Here is a 21392-nt window from a genome sequence, read left to right on the forward strand (position 1 = left end):
AGTTTGAACAATAACAGTTGGGGACTACGCTGCATGTAGCTGCGCAGTATTTCAGCTGTTTAATCAGAGAGTGAAACAAACACTGATTATGAGTCCCAAACTCTCCCAGAACTACTGTTCAGGTGCGACAGAGGCTCAGTCGTCTTTCAACTGGAAGGTTAAAATGATGTTCGATGTCACTTAACCCCACGTTGCTCCTGACAGCTGTGTCGGCAGCGTGTGATGGGTATGAAAGAGTGAGTGAAAGGTGGTGAAAAACAAAACTAGTGTAAAGCAGCTTTGACTGGTCATCAGGACTAGAAAACGTTGCATCTACTCCTCACTCCTGGGCCTGTTTCTTACAAATGAATGTTCAAAAATCCAAACTATCTCTCTAAATCTGGTTTGCACTTCTACAGAAAACAGTCACACAAAAGAAACAAACCATAAAGATATTTGTCTTTGAAATAAATCATTGTGTCATCACTTACAGAGAGTTTTTTTGGGAAAGCTGCCATTTCGGCCAAAGAGTTTTGAGCAAAATTGTCAAGTGAAATAAATGATTGATTTATAAACTTAATCGCATAATCTTATGTTCTGCTATTTACATTAAAGCATTTTTCTAATGTTCTCTCATGTTTCCATCAAAGGTTACTGACTGGTGTGTTATGCTATGAAATGTGGGTCCTTCTATGTTGAAATGTTGACTCATGGAAAGTGTCCATGAAATGCTCCAAAAGGTGGAAGAGGACGTTCAGGAGGTTCTGTGTGAGGTTCGGACTCATCCACCATGGTTTTTGGTTGTTTTTAGTCGGACTGCATACAAACATATCAGGAAATGAGTAGAGCTTATTTCCCCTGCTCTGCACTAAAGGTGAATCAAAATGACTAATACGTTTGCATACGTTGCCGTCTGTCTCCTTCCACCCATTCCCATAATGACTATTATTCGTCTGCATCTTACTCTAGGATTCATGGACAGGCTCGAGTGTCTTCAGTGGCTCCACCCCCTGATTACTAAACACTGACCTTACTGTCAGACAGCATGAGTGAACTGATGAGAGCATTTGTTTTGTTAAAACCCAAATCTGATTTGATTAAGATCAATCAACAAATCACTTTTAATAATGAGTGAATTGGAATGACTTTATTGGGCAACTGGATCAGACTGAGTGATGGTGCCTTCATCATTAGCATAACAATCCCAACTGTTCTTCATGAAATCAACTCATTTAAAATCTTCAAGATTAGATTACATACATTTGGATCAAATCTAGTGAAGCAGACATTGAAAAACAGGTTGAGAAACCAAAGTGATGTATGTTCAATATTTGAATTCTAACAGCAAAGATACAAAGACATTGCAGCACAGATGCAGAGTTCATCTCTTTACAGGCTGGACAGAAGAGGGCTGGAAGCAGGTCAGCTGAAGCTGCATGCTGCTCTTGAACGTATTCAACAGCTCCTCCAGTAACCTGTCACGAGAAACACTGTCAAATAATTTTCAAACAAATGCATCCTGAGGCAAATCAAAAGTGTTGGTCCTGAATTATGTCACATTCATTCTTCATTTGTCATTGTCCACACTGCAATAACTCCTTTTGTGTCTTGAATATTTTGAGGAAATTTAGATATTTGTTCTTGTAAATCTAGTTTATAACGCCAAACAGACTTTTACAAATGTGCACATTGCATCAAATCATATGGGACTGATGAGGACTCTCCTGTTTAAGATGGCGTCTAAGCGTAACTGACCATTGGCCTGATAACAGCCTCTTTTTGTTTTTTTCAAACTAAATTGATTGATATCTAGATCTAGTATTTGTTTGTAATATGGACCAGTGAGAGACTTACTTCTTATCAGATCCACTGTGTAACTGAGGCAAAGCATCCAGAGCTTGTTTGAAGCTGCTACTGTGGGAACGAGAAAAAGAGCACAACAGAAATACACTATGATACACCCATAGTTCATACATATGTATGTACATGCGTGTACACACACAGATTCATGTATGTGACTTGTCTTGCTGTGTGAACATGTGTGTGTGTGTGTGTTGTACTTACTTGCTTTCAGAATTTAGATATGTGGCTATGGCGTCTCTCAGAGCGCAGAGTTCAAGACGAGCCTGAGGACGACGCAGGGAGAGAATGGACAAGAAAAAAAGACAAGATGATGACATATTAAACTGAAATATGGCATTATCACAAATGACAGGTGTGTGTGTGTGTGTGTGTGTGTGTGTGTGTGTGTACCTGCAGGGCCCCATTTTTGCTGAAGAAGGACACACACTGCATAAGACGACACATCTCCTCTGAAACTGACTCAACAATCGTAGACAAGACCTGAGATACCAGATCCTTAGAGACTGCGAAGACCTGCGACAGAGAGCAGATAAATGTTGATGAAAGGAAGTGAAACTCAACACTGTCCAGTGTTAGAGGTGTACGGCTGCTCGTACCTCAGCATGCACTGTGATTATGTTGACCAGAGCTTCTTTCAGGTAGTTCCTGACGCCTGAGACAAAAATCCACAACAGAGGTCAAAATCCAGGTCAAGGGAATGAGATGATGAATGAACTCACTGACAAAAAGTACATGTCTTTCCTTTGTGTCTCCAAAGCTAATGGCAGGAATACTTTATGAAAAGCTGGACAGTTATGCATCATTTGTGCAGAACTATATGATGTACAATAACATTTATACTGCAAAAATGCTCTTATTTAAATTAGGATTTGGGAGTCACCTGATGACCAAGTCTACATCCATGGATCTAATCATCAAAATAATAGATCAATAAACCTTTGGGAAACCAGTAACCTCTGGGAAAGTCTGGATGGAAACTGTGGAAGACTGGTAACACTGGAGAGACGGCTAACCCCCATCAAAACCTGGCAAGGACATTTGGAGCCAGCAACCCCTGGTGCAGCACCCACAAGAGGGCACCAAGCCGGCTACGTCACATACACATGAACAGAGTGCCCGTAATGGAGGGAGGAGGAGACCCTCGCCTGAATAGATTCACAGATAACAGCCTGGACTGTGACATAGACACAGAGAACAAGGCTTGAACTAACAACTCTAACTGAGGAGGCACGGGACGCAAACTGAAATCTGAAGAAAAAAGTTTAATGTTTGAGTCAATAAACAACTCAATGAAAAAAGCATTTGTGAATGTACATATTTAGAAAATAATAATAATAATAATAATGATAATAATAATAATACAACAATGTTCAGTATAACAATTAATACAATTTAAATATTTACAGTGGAAAGAAGTTTATAAAATAATCTGTGAGAGTTAAACATTTCATGCTTCTTTGAAAAGGGGAAAATGCATTTGCAGTTACCATGATATGCCACCAGAGAGCACTGTGGTTCTATTAATCAGGAAATGTTGGCATTGAGAAAACGAATAACCTCCTGTGTTGTAATCTATCCAAATAAAGATGCATTAAAAACATCCCCACTACTATGTATACAGATGTATGTATATATACACATACATACAGTGCCTTGTGAAAGTATCCGGCCCCCTTGAACTTTTCAACCTTTTGCCACATTTGAGGCTTCAAACAAAGATATAAAATTGAAATTTTTTGTCAAGAATCAACAACAAGTGGGACACAATCGTGAAGTGGAACCAAATTTATTGGATAATTTAAACTTTTTTAACAAATAAAAAACTGAAAGACATATGAAAGCCCACATAGAGTTTGCCAAAAAACACATGAAGGACTCCCAGACTATGAGAAATAAGATTCTCTGGTCTTATGAGACCAAGATTTAACTTTTTGGCATTAATTCTAAGCGGTATGTGTGGAGAAAACCAAGCACTGCTCATCACCTGCACAATACAATCCCAACAGTGAAACATGGTGGTGGCAGCATCATGCTATGGGGGTGTTTTTCAGCTGCAGGGACAGGACGACTGGTTGCAATTGAAGGAAAGATGAATGTGGCCAAGTACAGAGATATCCTGGAAGAAAACCTCTTCCAGAGTGCTCAGGACCTCAGACTGAGCTCACCTTCCAACAAGACAATGACCCTAAGCACACAGCTAAAATAACGAAGGCGTGGCTTCAGAACAACTCTGTGACCATTCTTGACTGGCCCAACCAGAGCCCTGACCTAAACCCAATTGAGCATCTCTGGAGAGACCTGAAAATGGCTGTCTACCAACGTTCACCATCCAACCTGACAGAACTGGAGAGGATCTGCAAGGAAGAATGGCTTCCCCAAATGATCCCCACATGATCCCCAAAAGAAAAATTTAAAGGGGTCTGAATACTTTCCATACCCACTGTGTGTCGCGCTAGACTTTTTACATTCACATTCTTTTTCAAGATAATGACACTTTTTTCAGCATTGATCTCATGACCACAAGGAGGTCATGAGATCTATGCTGAAAACTGTGTGGCTATTATAAGGGTCCCTAATACTACGCGATAACAGGAGAGTTCACTACACACTCTGCTTGTGTCACACAGAGATGCACTTCAGCGATCCTCCTCATCAGTTACATGCTGATTGAATGTCGGTGTAATTCCTTATTTAATGGAGGTGTTGATTGGACATTAGTGCAGGGGGCTGCTGGGACTGCAGGCTCTTCCACACAGGAAAACAGTGAGCAGTTAGTAAAACAATGCTTGCTCCAAAACAAATCAGACATGTTGAGCTACAGGACTCAATTAGTGGTTGCCACGAGTGATTTTCCTGTGTTATCTTGGCCTGAAGTCACAGCTTTTAGCGTAGTGAAAACATAAACTTCTAAAAACTGTGCCTCCAGTGAGGCTTTCACTGCATGCTTGTACCTGTGGGCGTTTGACAGTCTCTCCAGTCGAAGTATCCGGCATAAATGCCAGGCTCCAGAGAGCCTGCGATTGGGTCGGCACGTCTTTCGATGTAGGCATCAAACAGTGTTCTGTCCAGTTCCCGAACAGCATCGACACTCTCCTGATGGGTAACCACAAAAACCACATATATCAATAGTTCATAAACAACAATCTGTCCACATGTTTACATAATATAGGCTTCAACAATTGTTGTTGAAAAAAAGTTGAAATATGGAGATTAAAGGTTTCTGCCCAACAGCAATCTCCAATACTTATCGACCAAAATTAATTTGTTAATAGATTTTTTTTTTTTAACTTTAACTTTTAACTTTAAAACTGGACTAAAACCTTTTTGAGTTTTCGTCGACTCAAGCTGGACTAAAACTATCACATATAGAAATGAATTAAACTGGACTAAAACTATCACATATAGAAATGAATAAAACTGGACTAAAACTATCACATATAGAAATGAATAAAACTGGACTAAAACTATCACATATAGAAATGAATTAAACTGGACTAAAACTATCACATATAGAAATGAATAAACTGACTGAAACTACTATATGAAATGAATTAAACTGGACTAAAACTATCACATAGAAAATGAATAAACTGACTGAAACTATCACATATAGAAATGAATAAACTGGACTGAAACTATCACATATAGAAATGAATAAAACTGGACTAACTATCACATATAGAATGAATTAAACTGGACTAAACTATCATATATAGAAATGAATAAAACTGGACTAAAACTATCACATATAGAAATTAATTAAACTGACTAAAACTAACACATAAGTAGAAATGAATAAAAACTGGACTGAAACTATCACATATAGAAATGAATAAAAACTGGAAAACTATCACATATAGAATGAATAAAACTGGACTGAAACTATCACATATAGAAATGAATAAAACTGACTAAAACTATCACATATAGAAATGAATTAAACTGGACTAAAACTAGTCACATATAGAAATGAATTAAACTGACTGAAACTATCATTACTTAATAGAAATGAATAGAAATGAATAAAACTGGACTAAAACTATCACATATAGAAATGAATAAAACTGGACTAAAACTATCACATATAGAAAATGAATAAAACTGGACTAAAACTATCACATATAGAAATGAATAAAACTGACTAAAAACTATCACATATAGAAATGAATTAAACTGGACTAAAACTATCACATATAGAAATGAATTAAACTGGACTGAAACTATCACATATAGAAATGAATTAAACTGGACTAAAACTATCACATATAGAAATGAATAAAACTGGACTAAAACTACTTCCTCTTTGGTCACATCAGTAAACAAATACAGAAGACCTAAAAAAACACATTTGATCTTACTGATAAGCTATGGCTCAACAAACCCTGTGTGATTTTCTCTATGAACTGGTGTTGGCAGTTTACGAGCCAATGCAAACTTCCATTTCTTTATTGTAAAAGGGTTTCCAACAGCGAGATGAATGAATAAGCATAATGTAGCACTGGTACAGAAGTGGCAGAGGCTGAAGAACAGCAAAGGATTATTGGCTCTAATTTACAGAGGCAATTATTGGCTTTTTTATGCTTAAAACTGTTATAGCATCATATACTTGTACATCGACATTTGAAAATCCACTGTTAGACAAAGTCTTGTAAAACGTGTAGTGTAACACTGACCCGTGTGATTTTCTCTGTGCCTGTGAAGCCATGTTTCTCAAAGTGTTCAACCAGGTTCAGGAAGGTGTGTCTCTCCAGGTGCTGGCAGTTACTCAGGATGATCAGCAGACGCTGCTCCTGCGCGCACACACACACACACACACACACACACTCATGTTATACTTTCACACATTTTAGGCCTCTCATAGAAACAATGCATTGTTTACACCTTAGAGAGAAAACAACACTAAACACAAAAGACAGTAACAGTTGAGCAAGACAATTTCAACTTCCCCAAACAAGTTGAAAGGAAATAATAATAATAACAACAACAATAATAATAATAATAATAATAATAATAATAATGATAATAGCAATACTAGTGTTATTATTAATGCAATAGCAATATAATAATAATGATAATAGCAATACTATTGTTATTATTAAAGCAACAACAAAAATAATAATATGATGATGATAATTAACATCATAATCATTATAATAATAATAATAATAATAATAATAATATTAATAATAATGCTTACAAATGTTGGACTGAAGACCTCTTGAATGCTGCTAAATTGATCTGGAGAGGACAAGTCCACTGCAATGTTGCTGTATACAGGAGAGATTTGGACATGCATTTTAAAAGCAAACAAATGTATGCACACACACACACAAACCTTCAGACACTTACTGAGCTGCATCATTGTCTCCATCTGTCTTGGTGCTTAGCTGCTCCAAGCAGTTGATAAAAACCTAAGTAGAACAAATGGACATGGTTATCAGGTATGTTGTAAAACCAACACACCACAACAGTGCTACAATCAAACCTTACACTAACAGGGACGGGCATGTCATCAAATAAATACAACAACAAGTCAACAATGGAACGTCACATATTTAACTTATGTGTGGATGTGTCATGGTTCATTTACACCATTTCATGCATTACAATGATAATTGTACATACATTGTTTTGCCTTTTAGCTGTTGTTGGATTGCTGGTGGCACCAGAGTGTGTCTACTGTCAATTTTATGATTTTTTTTCTTAATAATTTTATTGTGTTTTGATGGCTTAACATAATCTCTGCTGCCAGGGGTCTCTCTCAAACAAAATATCCAATTCCATGACAACAGTGGCGTGCACAGACGCAGCAGTGTTTTTGTGTTTGTTCAGGGACTTTACTGTATGTACGTGTGTGCGTAGTGTAACGTTTGCATCCATTACAAGATACAGTCACCGCTGTATTTTGGATATTAGGAAGAACTTCTGGTATAGTGTAGGAGGCTCCCAGACAGTTTTATTTACCCTCACAAAATACTGAATAATTACACAGCAAGGGTGTCAGTGTAGCATGAAAGGGGGAAATAAAAGACGGACCAAAAGTAATTCAAGAAAATACGGTCAATCGCCGACAGAAAGTGAGGAGGATACAGCTAATGTTAGCATGCTAGCTGAGCAAAACGCTATGGAGGCCATCCAAGCTAAGATCATTTCAGAGATCCAGAAAGAATTCAGCGAAGCAATAAGAACACTCAAGAGTGGGCTGGTGGACTTCCAAGGAGAACGGAGTTAACGGAAATAACCGACAGAGCCGCGGAGATGCTATCCTATACACTTAAACTTCAGGAATCCATTACATTACATTACATGTCATTTAGCAGACGCTTATATCCAAAGCGACTTACAAGGGAATTGAGTACAACCTGCCAGGAGTGGAGTTGAACTTGCGACCATGAAGTCTTTGCACACAGGGTCTTAACCACAGGCGATCTTAACCACTGAGCCACTCCACCCCCAATCCATTCAAGTGCAGCTAACAGACCTAGAGACCGTTCCTGCAGGAACAACACCCGCATCCACGTATCCTAGAAGGGGCTGAGGGGGACAACATGAACACTTTTCTGGAGGAGTTTTTCAAAAAAGAATTGTCCCTCACCGAGACCCCCCTCGGTATTGAGCACTGCCACCGCACACTGGGATCCAGACGCCACAAGGTGCCTTCCCCAGGTCTGTGCTTGTGTACTTGTTGGAGTACACAACTAAAGAGCTGGTGCTCCGCTTGGAGAAAGAAGGAGATTCATTATGATGGAAGAGAGTTTTTCGAGCAGGACTACCCGACAGATATACACATGAAAAGAAAGCCATATCGAGATTGATGGTTCCTCAGCAGCATGGTGTAAAACCTTTCGAAAAATCCTTGTACTGGTACTTTAATGATATCCTTAGGGGCGGGGAAATGCCGCTTTCATGGAGACAAGCTATCATTTCAGTAAATCCCAAACCAGGCAAAGACAAAACCGAATGTAACTCGTACAGACCCATATCAGAATTAAACATGGATTACAGACTATATGCATCGATACTAGCAAAAAAGGATGGAGGATATTGTCCCAGATCTAACGGATTAATCGATTATGAAAATAATCGTTAGTTGCAACTCTAGAGAGAATTAACTTTGTGTCACTGTCACAGTCCTCCCAACATATTGGACATTCTGGGGGCCCCCTCCTGGAGGCACAAAATGGTTTAGTCCGCCCATAGACCGCACGGGTGGCAAGTGTAGCGTCAGTGAGCTCAGACTGAATGACCTGGGGGCGAGCTGTCATCACGCTGCCCAAAAATTAGAGAAAGAAAGAGCGGAAAGAAAAAGAAAGAAGGCAGTAGTGTTGTAGTCAAGACCACCTAAAACGAGACCAAGTTCGAGACCAAGACTACAGTGTATTTTTTTTTTATTCACCCCGTGAGTTTGCCTCATTCATTCTGGTCGGTGTTTACATCCCACCGCACGCCAGCGTGCAGGACGCACAGCGCATGCTCGCCGATCAGATACTGTGTGTGGAGCGGATCAACCCGGACTCTTTAGTTATTGTCCTAGGCGACTTTAACAAAGGAAACCTCACTCGCGAACTCCCCAAGTACAGACAGTTTATTAAATGCCCGACCAGAGAGGAGAACATTCTGGATCACTGTTACACCACAGTCAGGGATGCTTATCACGCTGTCCCCCGTGCTGCACTGGGACTCTCTGACCACGTCATGGTCCACCTGATTCCTGCTTACAGGCAGAAACTAAAGCTCTGCAAACCTGTAGTGAGGACATCAAAGAAGTGGACCAGTGAGGCTGTGGAGGATCTACAGGCGTGTTTGGACTCTACTGACTGGGATGTATTCAGGACTGCTACCAACAGTCTGGATGAGTACACAGAGGCTGTGACGTCATACATCAGCTTCTGTGAGGACTGCTGTATTCCATCATGCACTAGGGTGAGTTACAACAATGACAAACCCTGGTTCACAGCCAAGCTCAGAAGGTTAAGGTTGGATAAGGAAGAGGCCTTCAGGAGTGGAGACAAAGACAGACTTAAAGAGGCAAAGTACAAGTTTAGCAAGGCGGTGAAAGAGGCTAAACGACTGTACTCTGAGAAGCTCCAACACCAATTCTCAGCCAACGACTCTGCGTCTGTCTGGAAAGGGCTTAGGCAGATCACCAACTACAAGCCTAAAGCCCCCCACTCCTTTAACGACCAACGCCTAGCCAACGACCTGAACGAGTTCTACTGCCGCTTTGAAAGACAGAGGGACAGTCCTGAAACCATCCCCCACAACACCTCCCAACTCCCCCAGCTCCAGTGTTTCACCTACACCTCCCCCACCTCAGCAGGGGCCTGGGCATCTCCACCAATGCCCACCTTAAAGGTCCCCCCCTCCACCTCCCCACCCACCTCAGTGTTGACTCTTTCCATCCATGAGAGGGACGTCAACAAACTCTTCAGGAAACAGAATCCCAGGAAAGCAGCTGGTCCGGATTCTGTCTCCTCATCCAGCTTGAAGCACTGCGCTGATCAGCTGTCTCCAGTGTTCACAGACATTTTCAACACCTCATTGGAGACATGTCACGTGCCAGCCTGCTTCAAGACCTCGACAATAATCCCTGTTCCCAAAAAGCCAAGGACCACAGGACTCAATGACTACAGACCCGTCGCCCTGACCTCTGTTGTTATGAAGTCCTTTGAGCGTCTTGTGCTTTCACACCTGAAAGCCATCACCAACCCCCTCCTGGACCCACTGCAGTTTGCCTACAGAGCCAACAGGTCTGTAGACGATGCAATTAATCTGGCCCTCCACCACATCCTCCAGCACCTGGACTCTGCAGGAACCTACGCCAGGATCCTGTTTGTGGATTTCAGCTCTGCCTTCAACACCATCATCCCGGCTCTGCTCCAGGAGAAGCTCTCCCAGCTGAGCGTGCCTGACTCCATCTGCAGGTGGATCACTGACTTCCTGTCTGACAGGAAGCAGCATGTGAAGCTGGGAAAACATGTCTCCGACTCACAGGTCATCAGCACCGGATCCCCCCAGGGCTGCGTTCTTTCTCCTCTGCTCTTCTCCCTGTACACAAACAGCTGCACCTCCAGTCACCAGTCCGTCAAGCTCCTGAAGTTCGCGGACGACACCACCCTCATCGGACTCATCTCTGATGGTGACGAGTCCGCCTACAGGTGGGAGGTTGACCAGCTGGTCACTTGGTGCAACCAAAACAACCTAGAGCTCAACGCTCTAAAGACAGTGGAGATGGTCGTGGACTTCAGGAAGAACTCAGCCTCACCTGCACCCATCAACCTCTGTGACTCCACAGTTGACACTGTGGATTCCTTTCGCTTCCTGGGAACTATCATCACCCAGGACCTCAAGTGGGAGCTGAACATCAGCTCTCTCATCAAAAAAGCCCAGCAGAGGATGTACTTCCTGCGGCAGCTGAAGAAATTCAACCTGCCAAAGACAATGATGGTGCACTTCTACTCCTCCATCATTGAGTCCATCCTCACCTCCTCCATCACCATCTGGTACGCTGCTGCCACGGCCAAGGACAAGGGCAGACTGCAGCGTGTCATTCGGTCTGCAGAGAAGGTGATCGGCTGCAATCTTCCATCTCTCCAGGACCTGTTCGCCTCCAGAACTCTGAGGCGTGCAGGAAAGATTATGGCTGATCCCTCCCACCCCGGACAGAAACTCTTTGAGTCACTCCCCTCTGGCAGGAGGCTGCGGTCCATCAGGACCAGAACCTCACGCCACAAGAACAGTTTTTTCCCGTCTGCTACTAGCCTTATCAACAAGGCCCGGAGACCCCCCCTGACACTCTGACTCCTCACACTCCTCCTCTGCCTCTACATGTCACATTATCATTACATCCTTTTATGCGTTATATTAACGTCATTACTATTACTTATTACACTTTGCACTGTTACTCACTTCTGCCCAGTCGTACTGCTCTTTAATGCTCTTTACTGCTCTTTACTGCTCTTTCTGTAGTGCTCTTTTTCATCTTTAAAAACATTTATATACTGTGTATATATACGTTTACTGTCCACTTTAAAAAATTTTGTATGCTTGTTATGCGCCAATGACACCAGAACAAATTCCTTGTATGTGCAAATCGTACTTGGCAATAAAGCTCTTCTGATTCTGATTCTGAAGACAAGACCAAGACACTGAGGGGTCGTGACCGAGACAAGACCAAGACTTTGAGGGGTCGAGACCGAGACAAGACCAAGACAGAGGCAGTAAAAGTTGGACGTGGTCCCAGCCGCCTCCGTTAGCGTCGCTTTACATGTTGCGCTGTGTTTTTTTTTTGGAGGTATTTATGCACAAAAAGTCTTTGTGGTTCAGGTAACCACATTTTATTCTCGATGACTCGAGACTGGTCTCGAGACCACTTTGATTTAAATGTTTTAAATGTTTTTAAATCAAAATGTGCACGAGTGTCATGGATCAGAACGTTCAAACACAAACCAGATGTAGCCTAATGTTTATAGGTATTAAAGCACAAGAAAGACTAATGCATCAATTCAGGTGGTGAATGAAAGAATAAGTCATCAATATAATCTGATCTGACTGTAGTTCAAACACCTAATTATCCTTGTTTATTTATAAATGAATACCCCAACCTTTTTTTTTTGGCTCGTGTGCTTCGTGCACTGGCATGGATGGGGGCTCACTGCCATTAAGAGTGTACAGGGCGCAGAATTTGGTGGTACGCCACTGAATGTACTGTGTGTACACTAATCAATGAAAAGTAGTCTTGACCTTTTTAGAGATTTGAATGCAAAAATGCTACAAATATCATTAAATGATGTTTTCTCAAACTGTCCAGGGTGTACCCCGCCTATCGCTCGATGTAGCTGAGATTGGCACAGCACCCCTCTGGTGGAGGATAAAGCGGTTAGATGATGACTGACTGACTGATGTTTTCTCACTCTAAGAGCTGATGAGTCATAAGAATCTACAGCTGTGCACAGAATACTCAAAGAATGATAACACATTACATGTCATTTAGCAGACGCTTTTATCCAAAGCGACTTACAATGGAATCAATTACAATTAGCCAGGGGTGGAATCGAACTTGCGACCATGATGTCTTTGGTACACAAGGTAGGGTCTTAACCACTGAGCCACTCCACCCCACACATGTTCATTGTGGACTTCTGATGAAAGAGTTGAACACAGAACACAAATGTAGTAATCGCTGATTCTCTGCATGTTTCTCCTTTGTGACCATACAAGTATTGTTGTAACAGCTGCTTGATGTGCTGTGAGATAGTCACCCTAAACTCTAACTGTTTTAATCCAACAACTATTTTAAATATTCAAAATCCATGCTCACCTCTGTATACTTAATTATGATCTTTCTTGCTTCACACAAATGTAACAAACAATGAAAAGCAACAATACAAGTTCAACATTATTCACTTTAAGAGACGGAAGAGAAGGTGATCATGTTGCCAAATACCATAAGTAAGGTGCCATGACCTGCAGTGTGAATGCCAAATCTGCCTTTATGTTTAACACAGTTAAGGATGACTTTTTAACAACAATATCCAACAAATCAAGAAGAAACAGCTGCTCCAACATTACAATCAACAGTGATGAAATGAAACTAAGTGAAAGACAAGCCCTGACTCCATGAAGTGTATAAATTCCTGAAATAGCAGACAACCAACATGTTTGCCCCTTTTTAATTAATCTATCTGCTCTATAATATTCATTTAATTAATAGTGTGCTGCTGCTGAAACTTCATTTTTAACTGTATGATTGACGATTGTCATAAAAAGGCGTGTATTATTCAAAATACAGTGGGTACGGAAAGTATTCAGACCCCTTTAAACTGCAACTGGTCCAAAATTCAAAACTCCAAAACCCGCACCGCTTATTTCCATCTCCGCAACATCAACAGACTCCGCCCCTCCCTCACCCCCCACTCCACAGCCGTCCTTGTTCACAGTCTCGTTACCTCCCGTCTTGACTACTGTAATTCTCTCCTCTATGGCCTCCCTCAAAAGTCTCTCCATAAACTGCAACTGGTCCAAAACTCAGCCGCCCGTATCATCACAAAGACCCCCTCACAGCACCACATCACCCCCGTCCTCCAGCACCTCCACTGGCTCCCTGTCAAACACCGCATCAACTACAAACTCCTCCTGTACACATACATGGCCATCCACAACCTTGCCCCTCCCTACCTGTCTGATCTCCTGCACGTCATCACCCCCACTCGTACCCTCAGATCCTCCTCCTCCATCCACCTCTCTGTGCCCCCTGCCCGCCTCAGCACTATGGGGGGCAGAGCCTTCAGCCACTCTGCTCCTCAGCTCTGGAACACACTACCACCTGACCTCCGTAACTGTGACTCTCTCCACTCTACCACTATAAGCTGTGAATGACAATTTCATGTTGACAGTGCACAATAGTCCCATTAGTATAAAATACTAAATGTAAATATGACAATAAGAAAAGCATATGTACATTGACTCTAGTGTTATGTACACAAATAAAGAAGGACAACACATACATGATGAGGGAAGTCCATTCAGAAAACGTTTGGGTTATTACTGATTCATAATCTCCAATTCCAATATGTACTAGCAAGGTTACTTATAGATTACATTATGTGATTTCACATGACATTCCTATAGGCTGCTAATTCAAACATAGGTGATAGTAGCAGTCGGATTAGGCTGTAGGCTGAAGAGCAGTCTTACCTTCATAATGGTCACAGTGAGCTCAGTGACCTGATCCTGGACCTGGTCTAACAGCAACACCTGAGAAAACAGCAGTAAAAGAGCATTTACATTTTCTTGTTATTAAAAGTGGAAGGCTGTCCTCTGTGTTTGCACTGCCACAATATTTTGTGATTTATATTTGGTTTTAATTAGATTTGGAGGAAGAATAAATTATACTAATTGTCAGAATTGTATTTTTATTTTCTGATTTTAAGGTGCATTTGACACCTTTCTAAGGGTTTGGGTCACTCGGTGTATGAAAAATTATATAATGTGTTTTTATGTGTATTGAAAGTTACATGAAGGAAAACAGAATACAACTGAATTATTAATTTTTGGACTGCTAGAATGAATGTAATGTAATGTAATGTAATGTAATTTAATTTAATTTAATTTAATTTAATGTAATGTAATGTAATGTAATGTAATGTAATGTAATTTAATTTAATTTAATTTAATTTAATTTAATTTAATTTAATTTAATTTAATTTAATTTAATGGCCAGAGAAGAAATAATCTCTTGTTTTGCAGTGAAAATGTTCTTAAATCATTCACCAAATATTTGGGAAGCAAAGTAGCTATGTCTATTCAGTTTGACTTATTAATCTTAGGATTGATTCACTTTTCATGTTCTGGACCATGGTTTTCCAAGTGGGGCACCAGGAACCTTAGGGGTCTGCAATCCATAGATTGGGGGGTCAATTAAATATTTAGCATTAAATTATTATTATTATTTTAAAAATACCTTTTTGAACAAGTAACAAAACAAATACACTTGTGGATCCTTTCATGACTCTGAGTGAGACGGAGCAGTGTGTGATGCAGTTACTGCATGGATGAAGTCAGTCAAACCAAAGATTATCTGCAACAAACTAAATATCAGGGACCAGACATTCACGCTGTTTTAATTCAAGCGTTGTGAAGTATCTAGCACTGCTGTATAACTCTGATGTGTGATGCTCTCTCATAGTTAAGTCAAGAAAAGCTTGAGGACATTTGTGATCAACACAGATGTTTGAGACATCTTTCTTGTTTCTTTCAGGGGTTTTGCTGCTGACTGGTGTGACTTTTTTTTTTCAATATAATGTGCAAATAAACAAAGATTTGCAGTGGATGTTAAAGCTACTAAACATGGAGTTTGTACATTTGCTTAATGTGGAAGATGTTGTGCTGTGTAAAGGCTCTATGGATAAACCCTGCCCGAGGATATGTTACACAGAAGTTACCTGAGGTATGTCAGCAGTTACGTAAGTTTCACTTTTATATGAACTTTGCAGTGATTCTTCTTCTAACTGTATTAAACAGTAGTGATCACAGGTGACTCTTACGTTAGTCTCTCCCATTTTGATTTCCAGAGGCTCTTCAAGTGACTGCAGCATCTGGAGAATGCACTTTTCAAACTGAGAAGGCTACAAAAAAGACACAACAAAAACACAAGTACACACATGGACTGCAGTATGAATATTAATATAAACAACGATTAAATAAAGGCCGAGTGTAATTTGTCATTCGTACCAAGTTAGTGATTCCCTTGTTGTCGACAACCCAGTCAACCTTCTCAGTGAGTCTCTTCACATCTGAGTGTCAAGAAAACAAAACACAAATCTTAATTAAAAGTACAATTAGATGAAACCTCTGCAGTGCTTTGAAATGTAGCTTCATATAGGTAGAGACAAAAAATATCAACAAAGGAAATCTGGGTTTGTGTGGGAGAAAATCACATGATATAAAATGAGTGTTTCAAACCACACACACGTGATGTTGCTAAAAGTTAAGTGAAGACCAGTCGCACTTCTCACACTGACCTTTTGTTAAGTTATAAGCAGTAAATATATATATATATATATATATATATATATATACATACACATATGTATACATATGTATATACAGAGAGCAGAACGAGAGCCTTAATACCACAGAGACGAGTCAGGATCTACAAATCTCCCACCATTGTTTTATTAATAACTGTGTAGATTCATTTATCAAAACGCAGATTAACGTGAATGCCTGATGAATGCCTGGTTTACTTCTTCAAAATAATATTAGCTGTTACAGAAATAGTAGCATTAATGAGCTCTTTTTATGATTCATATTGTCATTTTGACTGAAATAGTTTGTCATCTGTAAAAAAAAAGGAGTATTGGGAGAAGCTTGGCGAACACTGCCAAAGTGTGGGATGTTGTCCTCTGGTGGGTCATGAAGGAACTGCACGCAGGCCGATTACAAAATCCATTTTTGGATTTGGATTTGGAGTTTTTGCAGATAAAGTTAATTTTGTTTTCTAGAGATAAACAAATGTATAACTTGATGCCTGCAATACACTTGAAAAATGTTGGGACAGAGCTAAGTTTACCAGTGAGTTAACTTTTTGTATTAATCAGGTTCATTCTGTGATTCATTCTGTTCATTCAGCTCTATACTTTCCACGATGCAGAAAACAAAGACAGAGGTGCACAACTGAGCAACCACATCAACTGTTGCTATGTGTTTAGGTAAGAATCCACCCACTGACGACATCAAATTTTCATCTCTGAGAATAAGTACTTATCCAGACCTGATCCAGATTAGTTCAGATGTGTACATCTCAATGCCATCTCGACAGATGAGGATGAATTTGCTCATGCCTATGTAAGTATAAGCAGGTTCAAGACAAACATGGAAACAAAGTGTTAAATCCTTGGTGGAATCCTGCACTTGTTCTTGTTTCACTAGCACATTGTTCTTGTACTTCCTGTCCACAGTGTGAGGACGTTACCAGGCCACACCCACTGCAGCTTTACACTGAACATTCAGTTCAAAAACTGTGTCTCTTTCAGCCATTATTGACTACGCTCACCAGCCTCACCTTCTGTTGTGTGCAAGAGAGTCACCATGAGGCAGTGAACTCTCAACTCCAGCAGCAGATCCTGGATCACCTGCAGCAAATCATTGGGGATTTCCATAGCAGATAGAGCCTCATGACAACTCCTGTGCAAGGAGAGAGCAGAAGGTCATAATCTCATGGAGACTCTATAACTATGTCTGAATAGCAAACAGTCTGACATGAAAACAAGTGCAACAGTTAGCGTCAGGACCTGACAGTGTGTATGATTTGTGTAAGCCAGGCTCCAGTGAGCTCCGCTTTATTCTCCCAGCCTCCATAATCACTCCGCTCCCCAGGTGGCAGGGTGGTGGGCAGTAGAGCCCCCCGAATGAGCTTCACCAGCCGATTGGTAATCTCTTCCACCATTTTCTATAAAACATGCAGCATGCACACAAACAGCAGGGTTACACTGCATTTCTTTATGTGGTGAACACATTTTAAAATGATATCACAGTGTTTTATGAATGATAGTTGTCACTGTCATTTTTCCAATCAGCTGACCACTGTTTAATGAGCATCTATTACTGCATCATGGCAACAGCAGCATGTGTCACGTTGCCCTACACTCGTGCGACAGGGTTCTGTAGTGTCCCACTTTCCCATCGGGTGGCAGATGCATTCCTACCATTCCAACATTATAAGCTACATTTAAGTAGCTTATAAAGTGATACAGCTGTGGTAAGCTTGGATACGCTCTCTTAATGTGGTTGTTAATGATTACTATAGAAACTGGAGCTGTCACACAAATGAATGTCAGTCTAATGTTGCTTGTTGTTTTGTTTTGTCAAATATGTTCTGTCTGTTTTATATCAGTTTCATTGTTTAATGCTGCTAACATACTGTATATATACACTGTCACTGATATTGTTGTTCAGCTTTTTCAAAACTTCTCCCTGATCTGTTTATTCAGGAATGTTCTGTGATTTATTTTTCTGAGATTAAATTGTACTACTACTTTACTAGTTCCATAACTTCTTAAGGCAACTGGATGGACTGGATTTTACTTAGTGGTTTCACAGTACAGGGCGATGAATACGCACACAACATTACATTTAGATTTGTACATAATTATGAAAACCCTTACTTTAAAATGTAAGGGAAACACTATTTTGTGTTGGTTGTAATGTGACAAAAAGTGGAAAAGTTCAATATAATAAATGGCACATCCCTGGTCTAAACATCATAGTAACACTTACTTTAAAGTCATTCTGTCTCTGTCTGGCATTCTTCTTGGATTTCTCCATCTGTCCAGATTTCTCTCCAGTCTGCATGAATGAAACAAATGCTTAAATCTGACTTTACTGCTTTTCCAACATGAAATATTTTGGCCTTTGTTATGATTTGACAGTCAGTTTTAGTGACTTCATTCCATCAATCAAGTTTCATTTCCAGAAATAAGAACACAACAATGTCCTTGTTTTAGGACCAAATATAATAAATAAACCTCTCAGAACAGACAAAAAGTTATGTGTGTTATCTAAGATCTCAGGAAGGTCATTTGTGAGAACCATCTTTATCTCCAGTACACAGGAAGCTCAGGTATTTACCTCACTGAAAAGACTTCCATTAACATAAGAGATCCAAAGTTTCCAGAAATTCGGCAGCTGACCAATAACCACGTCTGACAGCTTCTCCACGAACTGCACCTGCTGTGGGGTTTCAAAGTGCCGGGCTGGAACAAAAAAATACACACTCTTCATGCGGGAACTGTACAGCAACTGTGACCCCACTCAGTACTGCAGAGACAACACACAAAGACAACACACAAAGCCAGTGATGTGCGACTCACTGCTGGCCCGGAGTGTTCTCAGGCTGCTCCCTCCCTTCAAAGACACAGTGTGGCTGAGTCTGCCGAGGGTCAGTGGATGGGCGTCCCCCTCCAGATCAAGCACTGACCGACAGGAGAGACAAGGAACAAATGCCCGATCAAAATATCAAATAAGACAATTTCATAATTCCACATTCAACAATCCTCCCTCGCCTGGCTGACAGTGAGAGAAATTAACAGTCCAGAGAAATCGAGGGGATTTACGATCACCACAGGGGCTCATGTCGAGCACCAGACGTCCACTAGATGGAGATAGAGCTATGCTGCAGCAGTTTGAGTCATTGTGAAGCACACACTTACATTTAGACCTGTAAATACAGCCCTCACATTGAGTGTGGGTTCAAACGCACAACTCTGCAAATGAAACAAGTTACACACAGTAACACACACACAGACAGTCATACACAGACACACAGTCACACACTGACACACACGGACAGACACACACAGTTACACACAGTCACACACACAAAGACACACACTGACACACACGGACAGTCACACACTGACACACACACTGACACACACACAGTTACACACAGTTACACACAATAAAAACAGAACAAAGTTTTGGGCTCTTATGAGAAAATAAAGACTTTCCTCTGTCACTGACAGAGGTGAAGTGGGCCAGATAAGTTTCCTTTAACAAAGTCAGTCCGGTATCAGTTAAACAACACTGCTCTCAGATGCAGCCCATCAGTGATTACATTTCTGCTGCTAAACCAAGCTTCAGATGTGTTCATGTTCCACACTGATCTGGCTATAGGAGTGCACGCATGTGTGTGTAACTGTACGCCTAAGCATGGCTGGTTAATTGCTGTTCTCTTTATAATTCACATTATTTTGCTGGCTGATGTATCAGAGGAGCAGCTTCACTGAGGTCGAGCCACATCACTCACCTTTCTGGCCACAGATGAACTCTTCTCTGCAGTTTTGCATCAGGTGCAGGATCCACTTGTGCTGTGCATAGATGCACTGCCAGGCTGGGTCACCTGGAGCGTGCAGGTCGATCAGGTACCTACACAAACACAAAACCAATGGAGCAAATGTTAAAATCACTTCTACTACAGTTCTGGGATAGATTACAGGATGGAAGAATAATCCAAACAACTAATCTGACAAAGAGAAAAGAATCCCATGGAAGTTCTGTGTTCAGTTGATTTTTCTTTTTTATAACTTATTTTTTATTAATTTCAACAGTTACAGTCATAGGGCAAAAAATAAAAAAAAAACAAAAAAAAACAAGACATTTATTACAATCATCCGTCCCTTGCTCATTATAATGGTCTTAGTGTCCTGTGGTGGCGTCCTCTTCTGTCCTCCTGTAGTTAGTAAATTTTTCCCATTTTTCATCAAATTGTGTTTCCTGTAGTCTTAATCTGTGCGTGAGTCTCTCCATTACAAATATTTCCTCGACAGTGCACACCCACTGCTCCCCAGTTGGCGGTTCCATTTTATACCACAGTCTAGTGATTGATTTTTTGCTTGCCAATAAAAGTACTTTAACTAAATATTTGTCTTCCTTTAGTACTATGTCATGTGTCCAATATCCCAAATACATCATTTTACAAGTTTTGGGTATCTGGTATCCCATAATTTTTTTTAGATTCTGCCATATTTGCTCCCAGTACCCGTTTAATTTGTGGCAAGACCAGAATATGTGTGTGTAATCTGCATTTACCTGCCCACACATTCTCCAGCACGGCTGCTGTGTGGAAACCATTTCCTTCCTAATTTTGGGGGTTATAAAAAATCTGGCAATGTTTTTCCAATTGAATTCCTTCCAGACCCTGGAGCTGGTGGCCGTGCACTGCGATTTACACATGGTATACCATTCTTCTTCTGATATTTGCTCTCCCAACTCTTTTTCCCATTTTTCTTTAATATACAAAGAAGAAGACTCCCTGCACAGCATCAGACTCTTGTATAAAGCTGAGATTACTCTGCACTTTTTTCCCTTGTAGGCCTTCTGAAATACCAAAACTATTCCATTGTCACTGTCGGTTCGTATTTCCTTATTAAAATAATTCTTTATTTGTAAGTAACGGTGTCTTTCATTTTCATCTAATCCAAATTTGTCCCTTAACTTCTGAAAACTCTGAAGCTTACCTAGTTCCGTGAATTTGTGTATTGTTGTGA

At 40.6% G+C, this 21392-nt stretch overlaps 1 protein-coding gene across 2 annotated transcripts in view; it reads right to left on the reverse strand.

Moving 5' to 3' along the window:
• Positions 1-1111: 1111 nt before the first annotated feature.
• Positions 1112-21392, reverse strand: part of exoc2 (exocyst complex component 2) — an 84691-nt gene continuing 64410 nt past the window's right edge. Inside the window, exons 11-28 of one of the 2 annotated variants that reach the window (XM_044044874.1) lie at positions 20153-20271; positions 19215-19316; positions 18973-19097; positions 18622-18690; positions 17637-17794; positions 17408-17529; positions 16075-16136; positions 15888-15968; positions 14539-14598; positions 7192-7253; positions 7040-7109; positions 6516-6632; positions 4794-4935; positions 2439-2494; positions 2233-2355; positions 2044-2105; positions 1834-1890; positions 1112-1454 (exon numbers count right to left, since the gene is read on the reverse strand). In XM_044044874.1, coding sequence (XP_043900809.1) covers positions 1361-1454; positions 1834-1890; positions 2044-2105; positions 2233-2355; positions 2439-2494; positions 4794-4935; positions 6516-6632; positions 7040-7109; positions 7192-7253; positions 14539-14598; positions 15888-15968; positions 16075-16136; positions 17408-17529; positions 17637-17794; positions 18622-18690; positions 18973-19097; positions 19215-19316; positions 20153-20271 — 1681 coding nt within the window. In that variant the 3' untranslated portion in view covers positions 1112-1360. Of the gene's footprint in view, positions 1455-1833; positions 1894-2043; positions 2106-2232; positions 2356-2438; positions 2495-4793; positions 4936-6515; positions 6633-7039; positions 7110-7191; positions 7254-14538; positions 14599-15887; positions 15969-16074; positions 16137-17407; positions 17530-17636; positions 17795-18621; positions 18691-18972; positions 19098-19214; positions 19317-20152; positions 20272-21392 lie in introns of both variants that reach the window. The other variant, XM_044044873.1, reaches the window with a different exon arrangement.

This window comes from Solea senegalensis, linkage group LG14 (assembly GCF_019176455.1).
Source record: "Solea senegalensis isolate Sse05_10M linkage group LG14, IFAPA_SoseM_1, whole genome shotgun sequence".
NCBI lineage: Eukaryota > Metazoa > Chordata > Actinopteri > Pleuronectiformes > Soleidae > Solea > Solea senegalensis.